The 20,316-nt window shown below is 40.8% G+C and overlaps 1 protein-coding gene across 4 annotated transcripts in view; it reads right to left on the reverse strand.

Moving 5' to 3' along the window:
* Positions 1-20,316, reverse strand: part of ATP10B (ATPase phospholipid transporting 10B (putative)) — a 389,291-nt gene that overhangs the window by 100,529 nt on the left and 268,446 nt on the right. For all 4 annotated transcript variants that reach the window (XM_070793948.1, XM_019965354.2, XM_070793949.1 and 1 more), the window contains one exon: positions 17,337-17,541. In XM_070793948.1, coding sequence (XP_070650049.1) covers positions 17,337-17,541 — 205 coding nt within the window. The remainder of the gene's footprint in view (positions 1-17,336; positions 17,542-20,316) is intronic.

Below are 20,316 nucleotides of genomic sequence, written 5' to 3' on the forward strand. Positions count from 1 at the left end.
TTCCAAAACCAAAGACACCACGAAAACATAACAGGCCAATATCAATGATAAATATAAATGATCCTGAACAAAATATTAGCAAACCAAGTCTAACGATATATTAAAAAGATCATATACCATGATCAAGTGGGATTTATTCCAGGGATGCAGGAATCATTCAATATCTTCAAATCAATGTGACATACCACACTAACAAACTGAAGAAGAAAAAATCATGTGACCATCTCATAGATGCATAAAAATCTTTTGACAAAATTCAACATACTTTTATGGTAAAAACTCTCAACAAAGTGGGCATAGAGGGAATACATCTAAACATAATAAAGGCCGTGTAAGACAAACCTGTAGCCAACACCATACTCAACAGTGAAAAGCTGAAATCATTTCCTCTAAGATCAGGAACTAGACAAGAATGCCCACCATTACCACTTTTATTGGAAGTCCTAGCTATAGCAACAAGATATGAGAAAGGAGTAACAGGCATTGAAATAGGGAAGGAAGAAGTAAAAGGTCACTATTTTTCAGATGACATAATACTGTCCATAGAAAATCCTAAAGATGTCACCAGAATAACTACTAGAACCCATCACTGAATTTCATGAAGTTGCAGGATACAAATTAATACATAGAAACCTGTTGTATTTCTAAATACTAACAATGAACTATCAGAAAGAGAAATTAAGAAAACAATTTCATTTAACAACTGCATCAAAAAGAATCATACCTAGGAATAAATCTAAGGAGATTAAAGACTTATATTTGGGAAACTATAAGACACTGATAAAAGAAATCAAAGACAACACAAACAAATGGAAAATAAACAATTCTCATGGATTGGAAGAAATAATATTGTTAAAATGACCAGGCTACCCAGTGCAATTTATAGATTCAATGTAATCTCTATTAAAACACCAGTGTTAAATTTCATAGGACATCTGTCTAGTCAAGGCTATGGTTTTTCCTGTGGTCATGTATGGATGTGAGAGTTGGACTGTGAAGAAGGCTGAGCGCTGAAGAATTGATGCTTTTGAACTGTGGTGTTGGAGAAGACTCTTGAGAGTCCCTTGGACTGCAAGGAGATCCAACCAGTCCATTCTGAAGGAGATCAGCCCTGGGATTTCTTTGGAAGGAATGTTGCTAAAGCTGAAACTCCAGTACTTTGGCCACCTCATGCAAAGAGTTGACTCATTGGAAAAGACTCTGATGCTGGGAGGGATTGGGGGCAGGAGGAGAAGGGTATGACAGAGGATGAGATGGCTGGATGGCATCACTGACTCGATGGACGTGAGTCTGAGTGAACTCCGGGAGATGGTGATGGACAGGGAGGCCTGGCGTGCTGCAATTCATGGGGTCACAAAGAGTTGGACATGACTAAGCGACTGAACTGAACTGAACTGAGGACAAGTAATTCTAAGATTTGATTGGAAGCACAAATGACACAGAATAGCCAAAATAATGTTGAGAAGGAAGAAGAAAACTAGAAGTATCATACTCTCTGATTTAAAACTATACTACAGAGCTACAGTCATCAAAACAGTATGCCACTGGCATAAAAACAGACACATAAATCCATGGAACAGAATAGAGAGACCAGAAATAAACTCATGCTTATGTGGTCAATTAATCTATGACAGAGGAAGCAAGAATATATAATGGGGAAAGACAGTGTCTTTAATAAATGGTGCTGGGAAAACTAGACAGCTGCAAGTGAAATAAACTATACTATTTTATCACACTACATACAAAAATAAATTCAAAATGAATTAAAGACTTAAACGTAAGACCAGAAGAGATTACTATGAAGAATTATATGCCAATAAAACAGACATGACAGAAGAAATGGATAAACTCCTAGAAACATACAGTCTCTTAAGATTGAGTCATAAAGCTCCTAGAAGAAAACATAGCCAGTATATTCTTTAACATTAGTCTTAGCAGTACTATTTTGGATCTGGTTCCTTAGGAAAAAGAAACAAAAGCAAACTTCTAGTTACAAAATATATGAGCTATTGGGATGAAACATACAGTGTAGGGAGTAGAGTCGTTAATAATGTAATATCTTTGTATGATGTCAGATGGTGTGGTGATCATTTTGTAATGCACAGAAATATCGAATCACGATGTTTTACACCAGAACTAACATAGTGTTATTGGTCAATTCTATTTTAATATCAGCTTACCAATCAAACTCATAGAAAAAGAAATCAGACTTATAGTTACCAGAGGTAGGAGGTGGGACAATTGAATGAAGGCAATAAACGGCACAAATATCCAGCTATAAGAGAAAGAAGTACTAAGCATGGAATGTACAATATGATTAACATTGCTGACATGAATTACCATTGCTGTATGTTATATATGAAAGTTGTTAAGACAGTAAGATGTAAGAGTCCTCATCATAAGGAAAAACATATATTTTTAAAAATTTTGTATCTATATGAGATGATGGATGATCATTAAACTCATCGTGGTAATCATTCCATTTTGTGTGTCAGTCAAATCATTACACTCTACACATTAAACTGAAAAAAGTGCTGTATGTCAACTATATCTCAATAAAACTCAAAGAAAAAGAAAATTAAAAGCAAAAAATAAAGAGCTAAGTGCATGAAAAAAATAAAGATTCTGTTAATTGAAGAAAGAGAAACAGCTAATTTCTTTCCTCCAACACAGAATGCATTCATATATTGAGCTTTTATCATAAGCCAGAGATGTATGTGAAAAAGAAGAGTTGAACTAGGGATCACCAAGTTTCTGTGACGCTCTCAGAGTGTGTTTTTATACAACCCTCAGGTTAGATGACTAGAAGAGCCACTCCCACTCCACACTGGGAGGGAGAATGACAAAGCAGCATCAGTAATTCATTTGTGTTCTCTGCGAGGACTCATGGGCTCACAGGGACTCTGCAAGGGCTGGGGGTTATGGGCTACACAAACCACATCAACCTGGGCAGCTACACAAGAGATACACTGCAACCTTAGAAGGGTACTACTTAAAGTGGTTAAGTTTTTTTTTTTTTTAAGCAAACTAGCTTGGATAAATGGTAGAATTAAATGTCCTTTATGCCCTAGCTACTGGGTCAGGTGATAAAGATTTACCCCCTGGCATGCAAATTAGCCCTGTGATTGCTGAGAATTCTATCTGAAAACTAATGACATTTACCAGTGCTTGATAACCTTCCCGCTTCCTGGTCAGAGTTCTTTTCAAGATAACCTGCAACAGAGTGACTGGCAGATACTTTCGTCTCTAACTCTGGATGAAGATATGCTCTGCACGTACGAGCACCCGAGGCTCCCTGCCTGCTCCAGTGATTCCCACACAGAACAGGCTGGAGGGCTGTGGGAAAAGGACTCTTAAGAGTTCTTTACAGTCTATGTTCCCTTTTTTAAAGTGAATAAATTCTCTGGTTTTTATTCAGGGTTAAGATTAAATTTATTCTTGAAACCTTCCCATGACATTTTCCAACCAAAAAGGCATGGGTTTGGCGTGTGAAGCAAGTCCTGAAAAATTGATGATTTCTTCTGTTATTCCTAAAAGGAATCAACTGTTTGTGGAATTGTTAACAACTGTCTGTCTGATTCCCCCTTAGGCCCGTATCTCTCTTATTTACACCTGGACCCCCAGAGTATACGACAGCACTTGGCACAGAGAAGGCATCCAGTCAATATTTGGTGAACGAAAGCATGAATGCATGATGCTGGAAACACGAGCAGCTGCCATCAGATGGGCAGTGGTGCCTTAAGGGAGTGTTGCAAAGAAACTCTTTTCCGTACACATTTTTCTCGCTGTGGATAACTGAGATGCGAGAAAATGACATGAGATCCAAAATTCTGTACCTCATGTTTTGGGCAAAAGAGGTCACAAAGAAGAGAGTCTGAATTCCAGTTTGAGAAAGTCCATATTCAGTTATTCCTGGAAGATATGACCATAATGTATCATGTGTTGATTGAGTAAATGAATTTATTAAATGAAGCACAAAGAGGTATGTGCAGTGGTTGAGAGTGAGAAGACTGAAGTCTGCGGGAGCACAAAGAAAGGAGGGATTTGTCCCGGATACTTTGTAGAGAAGGCTGCCTGGCAGAAAAAGACAGGAAAGGGCTTTCGGGGAAGAGAGAATGCCACTGGGAGCTTCAGGAGAGAGGACACCGGGCCCCTCTCCTTCAGCATAGATGAGCTTGGTTGTACCTAAGTTAGGCTTATCTAGCCCTGATGCAGAATAGATGCAATGACTATTTATTGCTGTGTGCTCAGTACTCTTCTGCCTCACAGGGTAGTTTCACCCACGAAGGTGAATTAGAGGATGCCAAGGACAGAATCCTTTGCCACTGGCCAGAGTGAATTAGTTGAGGGTTGTGCACACATGATTCCAGCCAGACTGATCACTCCTTCTCCCTGGCATGCTTTCCAAACTGGACAGCAGGGAAGGTCCCTAGTCCCTTCTGGGGGATGGGGCATAAAGGTAGGTTTACTGGTACCAGTTTTTCTTCCACATGAAGGAAACTGGTTTGAGAGATTGAAACCAAATGCAGAGAGAAATGCAAACAAAAGAGATGCGGACAGTAGAGATGAATCGAAATGTCCAGTTCCACCTTAGTGTAAGGTGCATCTCATCCCATATCCTTCCAATAAGATCCCTTTTTGTCCAAGCTACTTCAAATTGGAGTTCTCTCACATGTAATCAGGAGTCTTGACTAATCCATATACTAGATTAGAATGTCTTTCCTTTGAGAAACTAAATACTTCTCACGTTGGCCTAAAATACCCACAATTATCCATACTGGTTAAGGCAGAGAAGGCCACTATTATCATATAAATATGTTATCATGGGGTATGGAGGGAGTGGGAGGGAGAAAACCTTTAAGCTTTCATCTATTAACACCTTGAAAGAGAGTTTCAGTCGTGTCCAACTCTTTGTGACCCCATGGACTGTAGCCTGCCAGGCTCCTTCTGTCCGTGGGATTCTCCAGGCAAGAATACTGGAGTGGGTTGCCATTCCCTTCTCCAGGGGATTTTCCTGACCCAGGGATTGAACCCAGGTCTCCCATATTGCAGGTGGATTCTTTACCATCTGAGCCACCTGGAAACACCTAAATGTGGTTATATCTTTCACACATAAGCCAGCAGAGCTTCCTCATGAGGCCCCACAGAGATAAAAATGGAAAAAGAATGGTTAATAGAAATGTGCAAATAGTGCTTTTAACATTGGAAGGGGGGATCCTATGTCTGTGGTGTGTGTGTGTGTGTGTGTGTGTGTGTGTGTGTGTGTGTGTGAGTGTACTCATGCCCTAGCAGGACTATGGAGGAGAGGGTCACCAAAAGGAAGTCTGAGAGCTGTAAAAATGAAACTAACAGTTCTTTTGTAGAGTTGTGTCTGTCATAGTCAAATTAAGTATTATTATAAATAATTATAACTAAAACTTATAATGCTTCAATATTTTCATATATATAAAAATTATAATCACTTGAGAAACGGAAAATACACATTAAGGAATTTAAAATTTACTTTAGCCATGGGAAAAATAATCAGGTACATCAGAATTGAGCTCCATTTCTGTCTCCACACTGTATTTATTAGCTGGGTTATCTTTGATAAGATTCAATCTCTCTGAAATTGTTTTCTCATCTTGAAAATGTTGCCAATTCCACTTCTAATCCAATATTGACTGTCAACTATCAAAAGGGAGCTGTGTAGTACAGTGGTTAAGGACTTTGCTTGATGTGATAGAAGGACTTATATGTTTAATATTGATGAGGTTGAACAAAACTCTCTAGCTCTGAATTTGAAGTATCAGCATAATTTCTGATGTATTTAATCTTTGAGTATAATTGCTTTATAATGTTGCATTAGTTTCTGCTGTGCAATGAAGTGAATTAGATATATGCATACATATATCCCCCGCTTTTGGATCTTCTTCACCCTCCAACCCTTCCCTCTAGGTCATCACAGAGCACTGAGCTGAGCTCCTTGTGATATACAGCAACTTCCCACTAGCTATTTATTTTACACATGGTAGTGCACATATTGGAGAAGGCAATGGCACCCCACTCCAGTACCCTTGCCTCGAAAATCCCATGGACGTAGGAGCCTGGTAGGCTGCAGTCTATGGGATCGCGAAGAGTCGGACACGACTTCACTTTCACTTTTCACTTTCATGCATTGGAGAAGGAAATGGCAACCCACTCCAGTGTTCTTGCCTGGAGAATCCCAGGGATGGGGGAGCCTGGTGGGCTGCCGTCTATGGGGTTGCACAGAGTCGGACACAACTGAAGCGACTTAGCAGCAGCAGCAGTGCACATACATCAATCCTAATATCCCAATTTGTCCCACCCTCTCCTTCCCTCCATGTCCATATGTTTCTATGTCTGCATCTCTATTCCTGCCCTGAAAAAAGGTTCATCTCTACCATTTTTCTAGATTTCATATATATAAATATTCATTAATATACTATATTTGTTTTTCTTTGACTTGCTTCATTCTGTATGACAGACTCTAAAAAAAAAAGTCCTAGTTCTGTTTATTTAAATGGCATAGAAACAATGATCAATCTGATAGCAAAAAGTACCTCTAGTATGTACTTATCATGATTTCTAAATGCCATTTTCTATCAAAAAGGACCAGATCAATCTAAGACTACTGAGGTCATGGCCAAAGAACTCGGAAGCTAATTTGAAGAAGTTCCCACTGGCTAAAGGTGGGATAATCAATAAAGATAATATAACAACTGCACTGATTTGATATACATCAAATATGCTTAGATCCAAGAGTTCATATTGATATTAGAAAAGAAAATCTCATTGGTCAACTTTGCAGAATGTTTAGGAATCACGTCATTATTTTAAAACTGGTAAATAAAAGGAAACGATCAAACACTTATCTTGCATTTAAAAAGTGGAAACAATGGCATATTTTATTTTCTTGGACTCCAAAATCACTGCAGATGGTGACTGCAGCCATGAAATTAAAAGACACTCCTTAGAAGAAAAGCTAGACAGTGTATTAAAAAGCAGAGACATCACTTTGCTGGCAAAGATCTATATAGTCAAAGCTATGGTTTTTTCAGTAGTCAGGTACAGATGGGAGAGTTGGATCATAAAGAAGACTGAGAAATGAAGAGTTGATGCTTTCGAACTGTGGTGCTGGGAGAAACTCTTGAGGACAGCAGGGAGTTCAAACCAGTCAATCCTGAAGGAAATCAACCCTGAATATGCATTGGAAGGACTGATGTTGAAGCTGAAGCTCCAATACTTTGGCCACCTGATGTGAAGGGCCAACTCGTTAGAAAAGACCCTGATGCTGGGAAACATTGAAAGCAGGAAAAGTGAAAGTGAAGTTGTTCAGTTGTGTCCAACTCTTTGAGACCCCATGGACTATAGCCTACCACGCTCCTCCATCCATGGGATTTTCCAGGCAAGAGTACTGGAGCGGGTTGCCATTTCCTTTTCCAGAGAATCTTCCTGACCCAGGGATTGAACCTGGGTCTCCCGCATTGTAGGCAAATGCTTTACCATCTGAGCCACCAGGGAAGTTAAAAAAGCAGGAAAAGGGGATGACAGAAGATGAGATGGTTGCATGGCATGACTGACTCAATGGACATGAATTTGAGCAGGCTCCGGGAGATGGTGAAGGACAGGGAAGCCTGGCGTGCTGCAGTCCATGGGATTGCAAAGAGATGGACAGGACTGAGCAACTGAACAACAACCTGAGGCGAAGCACTGACTCACTGGAAAAGACCCTGATGCTGGGAAAGATTGAGGACAGGAAGAGAAAGGGGCGACAGAAGATGAGATGGTTGGATAGCATCACTGACTCAATGGACATGAATTTGAGCAAACTCTGAGAGACAGTGGAGGACAGAGGAGCCTGGCATGCTCCAGTCCATGGAGTTGGAAAGAGCTGGACATGACTGAACAACAGCAACAACCGCACAGTAACCAAATATTTTTTAAATTAATTAATTAATTTTAACTGGAGGCTAACTACTTTACAACATTGTAGTGGTTTTGCCATACACTGACATGAATCAGCCATGGGAGTAATACTTCATGAGGGGAAATTCCTTTTTATACATGACTTAGGGTAATAGCATTTTGCAAATTCCATTGAGTTCATGGATATAGACAATAATCATCAATGACTATTTACATTGAAAAAAGACAATTAGACATTTTGTGCCTTAAGATGGTAGCACATTTTTTTCCCTGTAATGTAATGTTGACATAAACACGCACACAAACACAAGTCTAAACTGAGTCTGATTTAGGCACTAAATTCAACCACCAGTTTATAGAAATATAGTGGACAGAAAAATATTAAGTGGAATCACAAGGAAATCAGTAAAATCCAGACTATGGGAAATTTTACAGGGCAAACATCTTGGTTTATTCAACAGTAAAAACTAAATATGCAAGGGGGAAAAGAGAAAGCTGAGTAGAGAAACTATAAAGTAAAAGAGATTTAAGAAAGTAATCTTAGTATTTGACCTTATTTTGATCCTTGTTCAAGCAAACTGAAAATACTGAACACTGACTTAAAGTTGAGATTAAGGAATTAGTGCCACTATTTTGGGCTTCCCAGGTGGCCCAGTGGTAAAGAATCTTTCGCAGTGCAGGAGACACAAGAGATGTGGGTTTGATCCCTGGGTCAGAAAGATTCCCCAGAGAAGGAAATGGCAACCCACTCCAGTATTCTTGCCTGGGAAATCCCATGGACAGAGGAACCTGGTGGTTTACAGTTCATGGGGTTGCATAGAGTCAGACACGACTAGAGCATGGACACAGCAGCCACTATTTTAGGCATAACAAAGATGAAAGTGAAGTGAAAGTTGGTCAGTCATGAATCTTTAACATGGGCAATGAAAAAGATAAGCACAATTATTAATTACATTTATCAGGGATGCCCTAGGCCACTGCTTTCAAACTTTAATGTGCACATGAATCATCTGGAAATTCTTAAACTTCAGATTCTGGTTCAGTTTGGGGTGGGGCCTAAAATTTTGCATCTGACAAGCTTTTAGGCGACGCTGAAGAGGCTGGCTCCCGTCTACTTGGTTTCGTAAGTTCTGTGTCACTGGGAAATCATCTCACAGACACTTCAGAAGGACTTTGGTCTTCAGTGGTTTGGATAAAAGATAACTAGGAAATTGCTCTGAAATACTAATTGGAAGAATTCATTTCTGATTCCTTGGCTTTGGTAAATGTTCTATCTACCCTGACTTGGTTGGGCCAAGTTGCATTCTGAGAAAAGGATTTTGAAACTAACTCTCTGGCAGCCTTGAGGATGACGTGTTGTGTCACAGAAGGAAGACCTTTAGAGAAGCTCTTTCATGTTTATAATTTCTCTGAACCTAGACAGGAAAGGCAAGGATGAGCTGCCTAAGCTGTGCTGATGGTTGGCCTCTGTGTCGCTCTTCAGCTGACATGATCATGTGGTTCCCCACAATGTAGATTACTATTTTCCTCAAGCTTCCATAGGAAGGAGAAAAATTATTGTGCCCCAATAATTCTGAGGTTAAATTAGTTTGGAAAGCTCAGAGTTAAAGAAAGATTAATTGACCTCCTCCCTCCAGGTCTTCTCTGAGATCTTAACATATTCTGGACAATGGACCCTCTAAGAGGGGTTGACAGGACATGGGCCGCCCAGTCAGATTTGACCATGGACCTTGTTTTTTAACAGCTATCTCTTGAGATAGGGTTTGGCAGACTTCATCTTGAGAAATGCTGATTTGGGGAGCTGGGACAAAGTTTGTCTTACTGACTTTGAATTAACTGAACTCAGCGGTGAAAATGGCTGTATGTATATGATATAGAGTTGGGAGTTTCTAGAAATCTTTGCAATTAGTAAACACTCCCTTTCGAAAAGATAAAAGTCTCATCAAATCAGATCAGATCAGTCGCTCAGTCGTGTCTGACTTTTTGCGATCCCATGAACCGCAGCACGCCAGGCCTCCCTGTCCATCACCAACTCCCAGAGTTCACTCAGACTCACGTCCATAGAGTCAGTGATGCCATCCAGCCATCTCATCCTCTGTCATCCCCTTCTCCTCTTGCCCCCAATCCCTCCCAGCATCAGAGTCTTTTCCAATGAGTCAACTCTTCGCATAACATGGCCAAAGTACTGGAGTTTCAGCTTCAGCATCATTCCTTCCAAAGAAATCCCAGGGCTGATCTCCTTCAGAATGGACTGGTTGGATCTCCTGGCAGTCCAAGGGACTCTCAAGAGTCTTCTCCAACACCACAGTTCAAAAGCATCAAGTCTTTGGCTCTCAGCCTTCTTCACAGTCCAACTCTCACATCCATACATGACCACAGGAAAAACCATAGCCTTGACTAGACAAACCTTTGTTGGCAAAGTAATGTCTCTGCTTTTGAATATGCTATCTAGGTTGGTCATAACTTTCCTTCCAAGGAGTAAGCGTCTTTTAATTTCATGGCTGCACTCACCATCTGCAGTGATTTTGGAGCCCAGAAAAATAAAGTCTGACACTGTTTCTACTGTTTCCCCATATATTTCCCATGAAGTAATGGGACCGGATGCCATGATCTTCGTTTTCTGAATGTTGAGCTTTAAGCCAACTTTTTCACTCTCCATTTTCACTTTGATCAAGAGGCTTTTGAGTTCCTCTTCACTTTCTGCCATAAGGGTGGTGTCATCTGCATATCTGAGGTTATTGAGATTTCTCCCGGCAATCTTGATTCTAGCTTGTGTTTCTTCCAGTCCAGCGTTTCTCATGATGTACTCTGCATATAATTTAAATAAGCAGGGTGACAATATACAGCCTTGACGTACTCCTTTTCCTATTTGGAACCAGTCTGTTGTTCCATGTCCAGTTCTAACTGTTGCTTCCTGACCTGCATACAAATTTCTCAAGAGGCAGATCAGGTGGTTTGGTATTCCCATCTCTTTCAGAATTTTCCAGTTTATTGTGATCCACACAGTCAAAGGCTTTGGCATAGTCAATAAAGCAGAAATAGATGCTTTTCTGGAACTCTCTTGCTTTTTCCATGATCCAGCGGATGTTGGCAATTTGATCTCTGCTTCCTCTGCCTTTTCTAAAACCAGCTTGAACATAAGGAAGTTCACGGTTCACATATTGCTGAAGCCTGGCTTGGAGAATTTTGAGCATTACTTTACTAGCATGTGAGATGAGTGCAATTGTGCGGTAGTTTGAGCATTCTTTGGTATTGCCTTTCTTTGGGATTGGAATGAAAACTGACCTTTTCCAGTCCTGTGGCCACTGCTGAGTTTTCCAAATTTGCTGGCATATTGAGTGCAGCACTTTCACAGCATTATCTTTCAAGATTTGGAATAGCTCAACTGGAATTCTATCACCTCCACTAGCTTTGTTCATAGTGATGCTTTCTAAGGCCCACTTGACTTCACATTCCAGGATGTCTGGCTCTAGGTCAGTGATCACACCATCATGATTATCTGGGTCATGAAGATCTTTTTTGTACAGTTCTTCTGTGTACTCTTGCCACCTCTTCTTAATATCTTCTGCTTCTGTTAGGTCCATACCATTTCTATCCTTTATAGAGCCCATCTTTGCATGAAATGTTCCTTTGGTATCTCTGATTTTCTTGAAGAAATCTCTAGTCTTTCCCATTCTGTTGTTTTCCTCTATTTCTTTGCATTGATCGCTGAGGAAGGCTTTCTTATCTCTTCTTGCTATTCTTTGGAACTCTGCATTCAGATGTTTATATCTTTCCTTTTCTCCTTTGCTTTTCACTTCTCTTCTTTTCACAGCTATTTGTGAGGCCTCCCCAGACAGCCATTTTGCTTTTTTGCATTTTTTTCCCATGGGGATGGTCTTGATCCCTGTCTCCTGTACAATGTCACGAAGCTCTTTCCATAGTTCATCAGGCACTCTATCTATCAGATCTAGGCCCTTAAATCTATTTCTCACTTCCACTGTATAATCATAAGGGATTTTCTTTAGGTCATACCTGAATGGTCTAGTGGTTTTCCCTACTTTCTTCAATTTCAGTCTGAATTTGGCAATAAGGAGTTCATGATCTGAGCCACAGTCAGCTCCTGGTCTTGTTTTTGCTGACTGTATAGAGCTTCTCCATCTTTGGCTGCAAAGAATATAATCAATCTGGTTTCGGTGTTGACCATCTGGTGATGTCCATGTATAGAGTCTTCTCTTGTGTTGTTGGAAGAGGGTGTTTGTTATGACCAGTGCATTTTCTTGGCAAAACTCCATTAGTCTTTGCCCTGCTTCATTCCGTGTTCCAAGGCCAAATTTGCCTGTTACTCCATGTGTTTCTTGACTTCCTACTTTTGCATTCTAGTCCCCTATAATGAAAAGGACATCTTTTTGGGTGTTAGTTCTAAAAGGTCTTGTAGGTCTTCATAGAACCGTTCAACTTCAGCTTCTTCAGCATTACTGGTTGGGGCATAGACTTGGATTACTGTGATATTAAATGGTTTGCCTTGGAAACAAAGAGAGATCATTCTGTCGTTTTTGAGGTTGCATCCAAATACTGCATTTCGGACTCTTTTGTTGACCATGATGGCTACTGCATTTCTTCTGAGGGATTCCTGCCCGCAGTAGTAGATATAATGGTCATCTGAGTTAAATTCACCCATTCCAGCCCATTTCAGTTCGCTGATTCCAGCCAATAGGAATAATAAGCTAACAGAAGACTTTAATTACTTAAATTTCCAAATAAATCACATTTGCAGGTTCAAAGTCTTCTCTGAGACAAGTGGTGCAATTTGCCTTTTCCCTACCCCCAGATTTTCATCATCAGATGGAGAAACGGCTACCTCACAGGGTAGTCATGAGGACAAATGAAAATGGGCACAAAAATGCCAGCACACATAAGACGTCTATAAGTGATGGCCTTATTTTCATTATTACAATGAAATTTTTCTGGAAGTAGCACCTTCCTTTTCTTATATAGATTTTTAAGGAAGTGGTTGTAGGTTCATATTATCATTTGGGAGAACATTAAAAAAACATGCATGCCCAGACCCCGTGAATTATAATTTGGTGATGATAAAGGGGAAGGATACATGTATATGTGAAAATGTTTCTCCCTGTGATGGCTATGATACATCTGAAACACCTTCAGTGCATTTAAGGCAAATCTCTAAGTTGTGATCCCACCTCTCCTGCAGTAGTCCTGGTATATGGTCCTTGCAATAAAAGGTTTCTGTGGTTAAATAATTAGAAATGTTACATACTAGAACCTTCCCTGACCCCTCCTCCTTGGGGGTTATTAAAATATCTGAGAAGGCCTGCAATACACACTATTTGAAAACTTGGAACCTATTGTTGTCTGATCTTACTTAACAGGGCAATACGTATTTTTTTCTTGCAACTCTCATGGACATCTTTGTTCAACATATTTGAGACATATTATACATAGAGTTAGAAGAGAATTGTATCCATATTCAGAAATCTTTTTGCATTAAAGACATAAGGGAGAAGCAAGACAGCAAAGAGCAGCTAAAATTCCTACTCCCCTGGGATCTGGCTAGGTCTGCTTTTATCCTTCCTGCCACTTGTTACTTAAAAGTGGAAAGGAATATTGAAAATGATACATGTGTGCTTTCAAGTAAGCAACTCTGGGTAAAAGGTGAGTGAGAGTCAAAGGACCAGGGAAACGAGCTACTACACATTTTAAGAGCTGAGACTGGACAAACTTGGCTTTGGATTGTGGTTCCAGTACTTCCCAGCTCGATGACCTTGGACAAGTTACTTCACTTCTCTGTGCCTCATTTGCCTTATGTGTAAAAGGACTTTAAAAAGGTACATTAAAGCAGAAATATAGACACAGGCATAGAGAACAAATGCATAAATACCAAGGGGGAAGGGGGCGTGGGATTCACTATGTATAAAATAGATGACTGATGAGAACCGACTGTATAGCACAGGGAACTCTACTCAATGCACTGGGCTGACCTGAGTGGGAAGGAAATCCAAAAGGGAGGGCATATATGTATACATATAGCTGACTCACTTTACTGTACAGGAGATATTAACACAACATTGTAAAGCAATTATACTCCAATAAAGATTAATTTAAGAATGCATTATTAGTAGTACTATTATCACTGTTCTTAAAGAAATGGAAAAGCACACTTCAGCAAAGTGAGAGGGAGAGTCAGTTATTGAAATAGAATAGAGAATTCTGAAAACTTTCAAGATCAAACAAATCTTATACCCTTTACAAATGAATTTTATTTTTTTGTAAATCATTACATCAAGTATCCTAAGAGAAGTCAGGGTTAGAGTTTGAGAGATGTGATTAAATTGAGTTGGTTGGTTTATAGCAGTGGAGCGTGAGTGACCCTTTCATCCAGCTCTTCATTCTGGTCAAATCCCAAACCATCAGACTAATTAATACATAAGAAACAGCTTGGGGCTGCTGCAAACAACAAACAAAAGAAGTAAGTGGGTGAAGCAGCGACACCAGGTAACTACCCAAGAGTAAAAGGACTCAGATTTGTGGGGAGGCTGTTGGGGTGGGCAGCCTGAAGGGAGATTTGTAAATGTACACAAGTTTTACTGCTCTGCTCCCAGGATTTAATCGAAAATTTGAATTTTTCACACTCAGTTTCAGTCAACACATATTGCCTATGAACGCCACTTCTACTTACTGCCAACTATTTATTGGTCTCTTATTACGCGCCTAGCTTCATGCTAAGTAATTCATGTACCTATCATTTTATAACTGAGCAGGACTTTATGGGGCCGTACTGGGGCCAACCCTTACCCCATACCCTCTGCTTTAGTTCCTTTCTCAAGTACCTAGATAATAGTTTCTGATGTACATTTCCTGAGTTGTTGACATGAAAGCCCTCACCAAATGGAAGATGTGAATTGCTTAATGACCATGAGGACATAGCCCCGAGGTCTACAGCACATAGCCCAGGCAACTGTGGATTGATAACTCTTGTGACACTGCCCTATTATCTTACCACCAACCAATCAGAGAATTGTGCATGAGCTGATCACATACCCCGTCCCTCTTTCCTTACTTAGGCTTTAAAAATGCCATTTTGTTCTTTAAAAAACTAAAAATAGAACTATCACATGACCCAGCAATCCTATTACTGGGGACATACCCAGAGAAATGGAATATTTACAATGGAATATATACAATGGAATATTACTCAGCCATAAAGAGGAACAAAACGGGGTCATTTGCAGAGATGTGGATGCACCCAGAGGCTGTCATACAGAGTGAAGTAAGAGAAAAACAAATACCGTGTATTAATACATCTATGTGGAATCTAGAAAAAATGGTATAGATGATCTTATTTGCAAAGCAGGCACAGAGAGCAAATGTATGGAAACCAAGCAGGGAAGGGGTGGGTGGGATGAATTGGGGGATTGGGATTGACAAACACACATTGATACTATGTATAAAATAGATAACTAACCAGAACCTATTGTATAGCACAGGGAACTTAGTGGTCTGCTGCTGCTGCTGCTGCTAAGTCGCGTCAGTCGTGTCTGACTCTGTGCGACCCCATAGACTACAGCCCACCAGGCTCCCCTGTCCCTGGGATTCTCCAGGCAAGAACACTGGAGTGGGTTGCCATTTCCTTCTCCAATGCATGAAAGTGAAAAGTGAAAGTGAAGTCGCTCAGTCGTGTCCAACTCTTAGTGACCCCATGGACTGCAGCCTACCAGGCTCCTCTGTCCATGGGATTTGCCAGGCAAGAGTACTGGAGTGGGGTGCCATTTCCTTCTCCGACTCAGTGGTCTATTGTGACCTAAATGAAAAGGAAATCCAAAAAAGAGGAGATATATGTATATGTATAACTGATTCACTTTGTGGTACAGTAGAGACTAACACAACATTGTAAAGCAACTATACATCAATAAAAATTAACTAAAAAAAAAATGTTATCTGGAAACCCATCAGGGAATTTGGGCCTTCTGAGCACTAGCTGCCGTGGACTACTTGTACGAAGCCTTAGAATAAATGCTGTGTTTTCCTTCACTATGACCCAGCGTCAGTAGATTGACTCTACAGCACATGGGCAAGCAGAATCAAGTTTGGTTCAGTGACAATTCAGTCCTCAGAAGCATGCTATAGAGAGGATACTATTTTTGTGTCCATTTTCCAGATGAGGGAATAAAGGGTGAGACAGTTAATAAACGGTAGGTTTGGGCTTTGAGTTCAGCTCTGCCAGACTCTAGACCCTGGGTTCTTAACCACAAAATGATCATGATTTCTCCATGATGTCCATGGTATCATACACATAAACATTAAATTAAATTAAATGAAAATGTTGATGATCATTCCCTGTTCTTAAGGAGATTTCAGTACTGTCATGAAGGTAAGACATACAAAATGAAAAAATGATTCATGATACCTTGCTGCTTTTATGCTGGTATCAAAGGAACACTAGAAAAAATTCATAGAGGGAGAAATGGCTGGAGCTGATCTGGACAGAATGAGTGGGGATTGGATAAGCACAGAAAAGTGGGCTGGTCTCAAAAGTAACTGAGCAGATACTAGACTCCTTGGTTTAGAGCAAAGAGCAGTTTCTTCAACTAAACACACGGGTCCCCTTTTAAGGGCTCTGAGGGTTTCAGCAAGTTATTTACTTTCCCAAGCCTCAGTTTCCCCATCTGTGAGAAGGGGATGATATTTATCTTAGAGAGTTGCTGGAAAGACTGTGTGACTGCAGCGTTGAAATTAAAAGACACTTGCTCCTTGGAAGAAAAGCTATGACAAACCTAGACAGAGTACTAAAATACAGAGACATCACTTTGCCAACCAAAGTCCATATAGTCAAAGCTATGGTTTTTCCAGTAGTCATGTATGGATGTCAGAGTTGGACCATAAAGAAGGCTGAGCGCCAAAGGGTTGATACTGTCAACCATGGTGCTGAAGAAGACTCTTGAGAGTCCCGTGGATAGCAAGGAGATGAAACCAGTCAATCCTAAAGGAAATCAACCCTGAATATTCATTGTAAGGACTGATGCCGAAGCTCCAATACTTTGGCCACCTGATGCGAAGCACTGACTCATTGGAAAAGACTTTGATGCTGGGAAAGATTGAGGGCAGGAGGAGAAGGGGCTGAGAGAGGATGAGATAGTGGGATGGCATCACCAACTCAATGGACATGAATTTGAGCAAACTCTGAAGGATACGAATCCTGGTGTGGACCCTGGCGTGCTGTAGACCATGGGGTCAGAAAGAATCGGGCATGAATCAGTGACTGAAAACAACAACAACAAAATGCTTGGGAAAGGAGCATCTACTACCTTCTCCTCTACCCACCAGATTGAATCCAATTTCCAAGTAGAGTTGGCTGACATCTTCCCCTGGCCCTCCAGTTAAAGACCTTATCTTAGAAAGAGCCCTACCTGCTGTGAGAAGCCCTTCACAACCCGCCTCTGTTTGAGGTTGGTCTCTCCATCCAAGTTGGCAGTTTCCAGATGGCAGACCCCACTGGGGTCCGAGGAGAAGAGGAAGAGTATATCGGCTGGGATGATCTCGTTGCACTGCATCTGGATGAAGTCCCCCACATGTACATCCTTCCAGCACTTCTGCACGTAGCTCTGCTCTTTCCTGGGGTGGGAGAAAGACAGGGGTCAGAGCGTATGTTAAGGTTCTCAGAACATAAATGAATGAATGGAAAAAGTCCCCCTCCCTGTACCTAATATCCCCCAATCAACTTGTCACAAGACTGCTCCATATTATATGTGCCCCAAATGACCACTAGCATCATCTCTAGAAAAGCTAAGCATAATCTATAGTATCCCACTAGTAAAGATCTCTCCTGATGACCGTGTGGAGTTTTGACTGACTGCTGGCTCTTGACTGGTTGCTGTGCTCAGCCCTTGCATCCTGGCAGGAGAAAAAATTTAAAGGAGAAGGTGACCATATATTCATATTAACATCATATTCTTTATAAACTTCACTTCCCAGAATACCCAGTTATCACTGAGGAAAGCAGGGCCATAAAAGACTGGAGAATAGGACATATGGCTTCTGGTTTTAGGTGGAGAGTGGCATCGGAAAGGTGAGAATATAGCCCACTGTCTAGGAAGATCTGAAGGGTGCTGAAACAGGAAACAGGGAATTAGGGAGACGGCACCAGGAACATTGACAGGATGGGCCCCACACTGATCACAGAGTCAGAGGGCTAAAGAAGTCTGAGAAATGATGCACTTGCTCTCCCCATCCAGTTTATCAGAGCTTACACAATGATCGGGGCAGCAACAACTGTGAATCTAGCATTTCTACCATGCCAAGCACTGGTATAAATTAATACTTCATTTGCTTACATAATAATCTACTGAAGAAGATATTATTATACCCATTTCACAAAGAGGGAATGGAGGGTTTAGAAGAAATTTCCCAAAGTTTTACAAAAACAGAGCTGGACCCTGAGTCTGGGTCCACCTTGACCCCAAACCCAGTTTTCACTGCTGCACAGGTATCCTACCTCCTCGAAGACATTCCCCTCTTTCTTCTCCAGTGAAATGGCAGCATCAGCTATTATACCCCCAGCAAAAAGACTCATTATTCCCCAAGGCAATACATTTCATTTCCAAGAGCCCTCATTTTTACAAATTCTTCCTTCTGATTAACCAAATATTGAACTCATTCTGTTCTCCCAGGCAATCTGATTTATTCCATCTCCTACCATTTAAGAAATATTTTGAAGTATTCATCAGGCATGCTCTGAAGCCTTTTGGATTTGCCAAGTCAAATTGAACTTTATAAGTGCTTTCAATTATTATGGGTGGCATAGTTTCCAGATCTGTCTAGAAGTGAGGGCTCTTTTAAGACTGTTTGGAAATCTCTTTACATGTAAGATTTGGGACCAAACCTATATTCCAGATGTGGTTCTTTTGAATTAGGCCCAGCTGGCTTTCAGGTGAACACCTCTGAGCCCAGCCAGGCCTGGAAAGGCAGCTCTCCTTTGCTATTTTTCTCCATGGATGCTGAGCCCCTCTGGGCATGCTGTTGGTTCTGTTTCTGTAGAAATCGGAGCTGCCCTGAGCAAGACAGGACCACTCTTCTGCAGACAGAGAGATGTGACTGGAATGTAACTTTTCTCCTCAGACTGAAGATAAAGGTTTGAGCTTTCTCCTTTCTTTGGGGCACTCTAGAAAACCCTGAGCAAGCCCTCCTAAGACTGGATTTTCCTTGTCATAAAAGACCCATGTGAAGGACTCCCCCCACTTTCCTAAAATAGATGTATATCCTTTGGAAGCCTTTTGGAAGGCCATCCAAGAGAAGATCTGATTGGAGTCTATAAAATAATCAGGAATTGCAATTAGGGAGCAGTCTTAAAACTCTCAAGACCCATAGAATTCTTCAGAAGTGCCCAGAGCTCAGCAGCCACTGGTTAAACTAATCGGTGGGCAATATCATCCCAATGGAGACCACTTCTGAGCATTTTGAGGGCAGTGCATCTGTAGCATTTCAGTAATTCTTTTAATGGAAAAAGTAGGGTTCTAAGCCCTTTTCGTTCCCTCAGCTTGTTTTATGCTCTCCTGCTTCTCTATGTTATTTTTAAATTTTTTTACCATGAAGAATAGAGATAGTTTTCCCAGATTTGTTTCTCACTGCCATTTCAGAGAAACACTTATATCCTGATTCAGGAAAACTTTCTTTAGAGCAGCCTTGGGAACACCTGTTAAATGTCCAAATATAAGGCTACTTAAAGAAATTGGAATCGCAGATACTTTCCATGGGAAAAGGATCTTATGTGGTGAAGGAGGGAGGCTTTCTCTATTGTTTTTTCCCCCTTTGTGAGAGGGCACTTAAAAAAAAAAAGATTCTTGAATAGTACAGCAAAATTGTTCCAAAGGATTGTCATTCAACTTGTCTATATTCTTCTCCACTTCCCGCCTTTGACTTCTGTCCTTTGGGAATGGCCCAGTCCCAAAGGTGACCTCAGCACTCTGCTTGGTACTTGAGATGGGGTTTCATGAGAACAGCACTGACTCTGAGCAATATTCTAACTGCCAATACTTTCAGAGAATGATGGTTCAAGAAGTTTGCAAAAGCTAGTTGGGAGTGCCGTATACATAGACATACCAAAGGCAGACCAACACACCTCCACCCATCAATATTGAATCTCATTCTTCTTCCTTCTCATAAAGGACTCCACTGTTTATTACTGGAGGAGGAAATGGAAACCCACTCCAGTGTTCTTGCCTGGAAAACCCCATGTACAGAGAAGCCTGTACAGAGAGCTACAGTCCATAGGGTCGCAGAGAGTTGGACACAACTGAGCACGCACGCATTACTTATTATGAGTTGTGAGTAATTAAGAGAATGGAAGATAGAAGTCATGCAGATGAATTATGAAACATAAATATCTATATC

The sequence above is a fragment of the Bos indicus genome, chromosome 7 (assembly GCF_029378745.1).
Source record: "Bos indicus isolate NIAB-ARS_2022 breed Sahiwal x Tharparkar chromosome 7, NIAB-ARS_B.indTharparkar_mat_pri_1.0, whole genome shotgun sequence".
NCBI lineage: Eukaryota > Metazoa > Chordata > Mammalia > Artiodactyla > Bovidae > Bos > Bos indicus.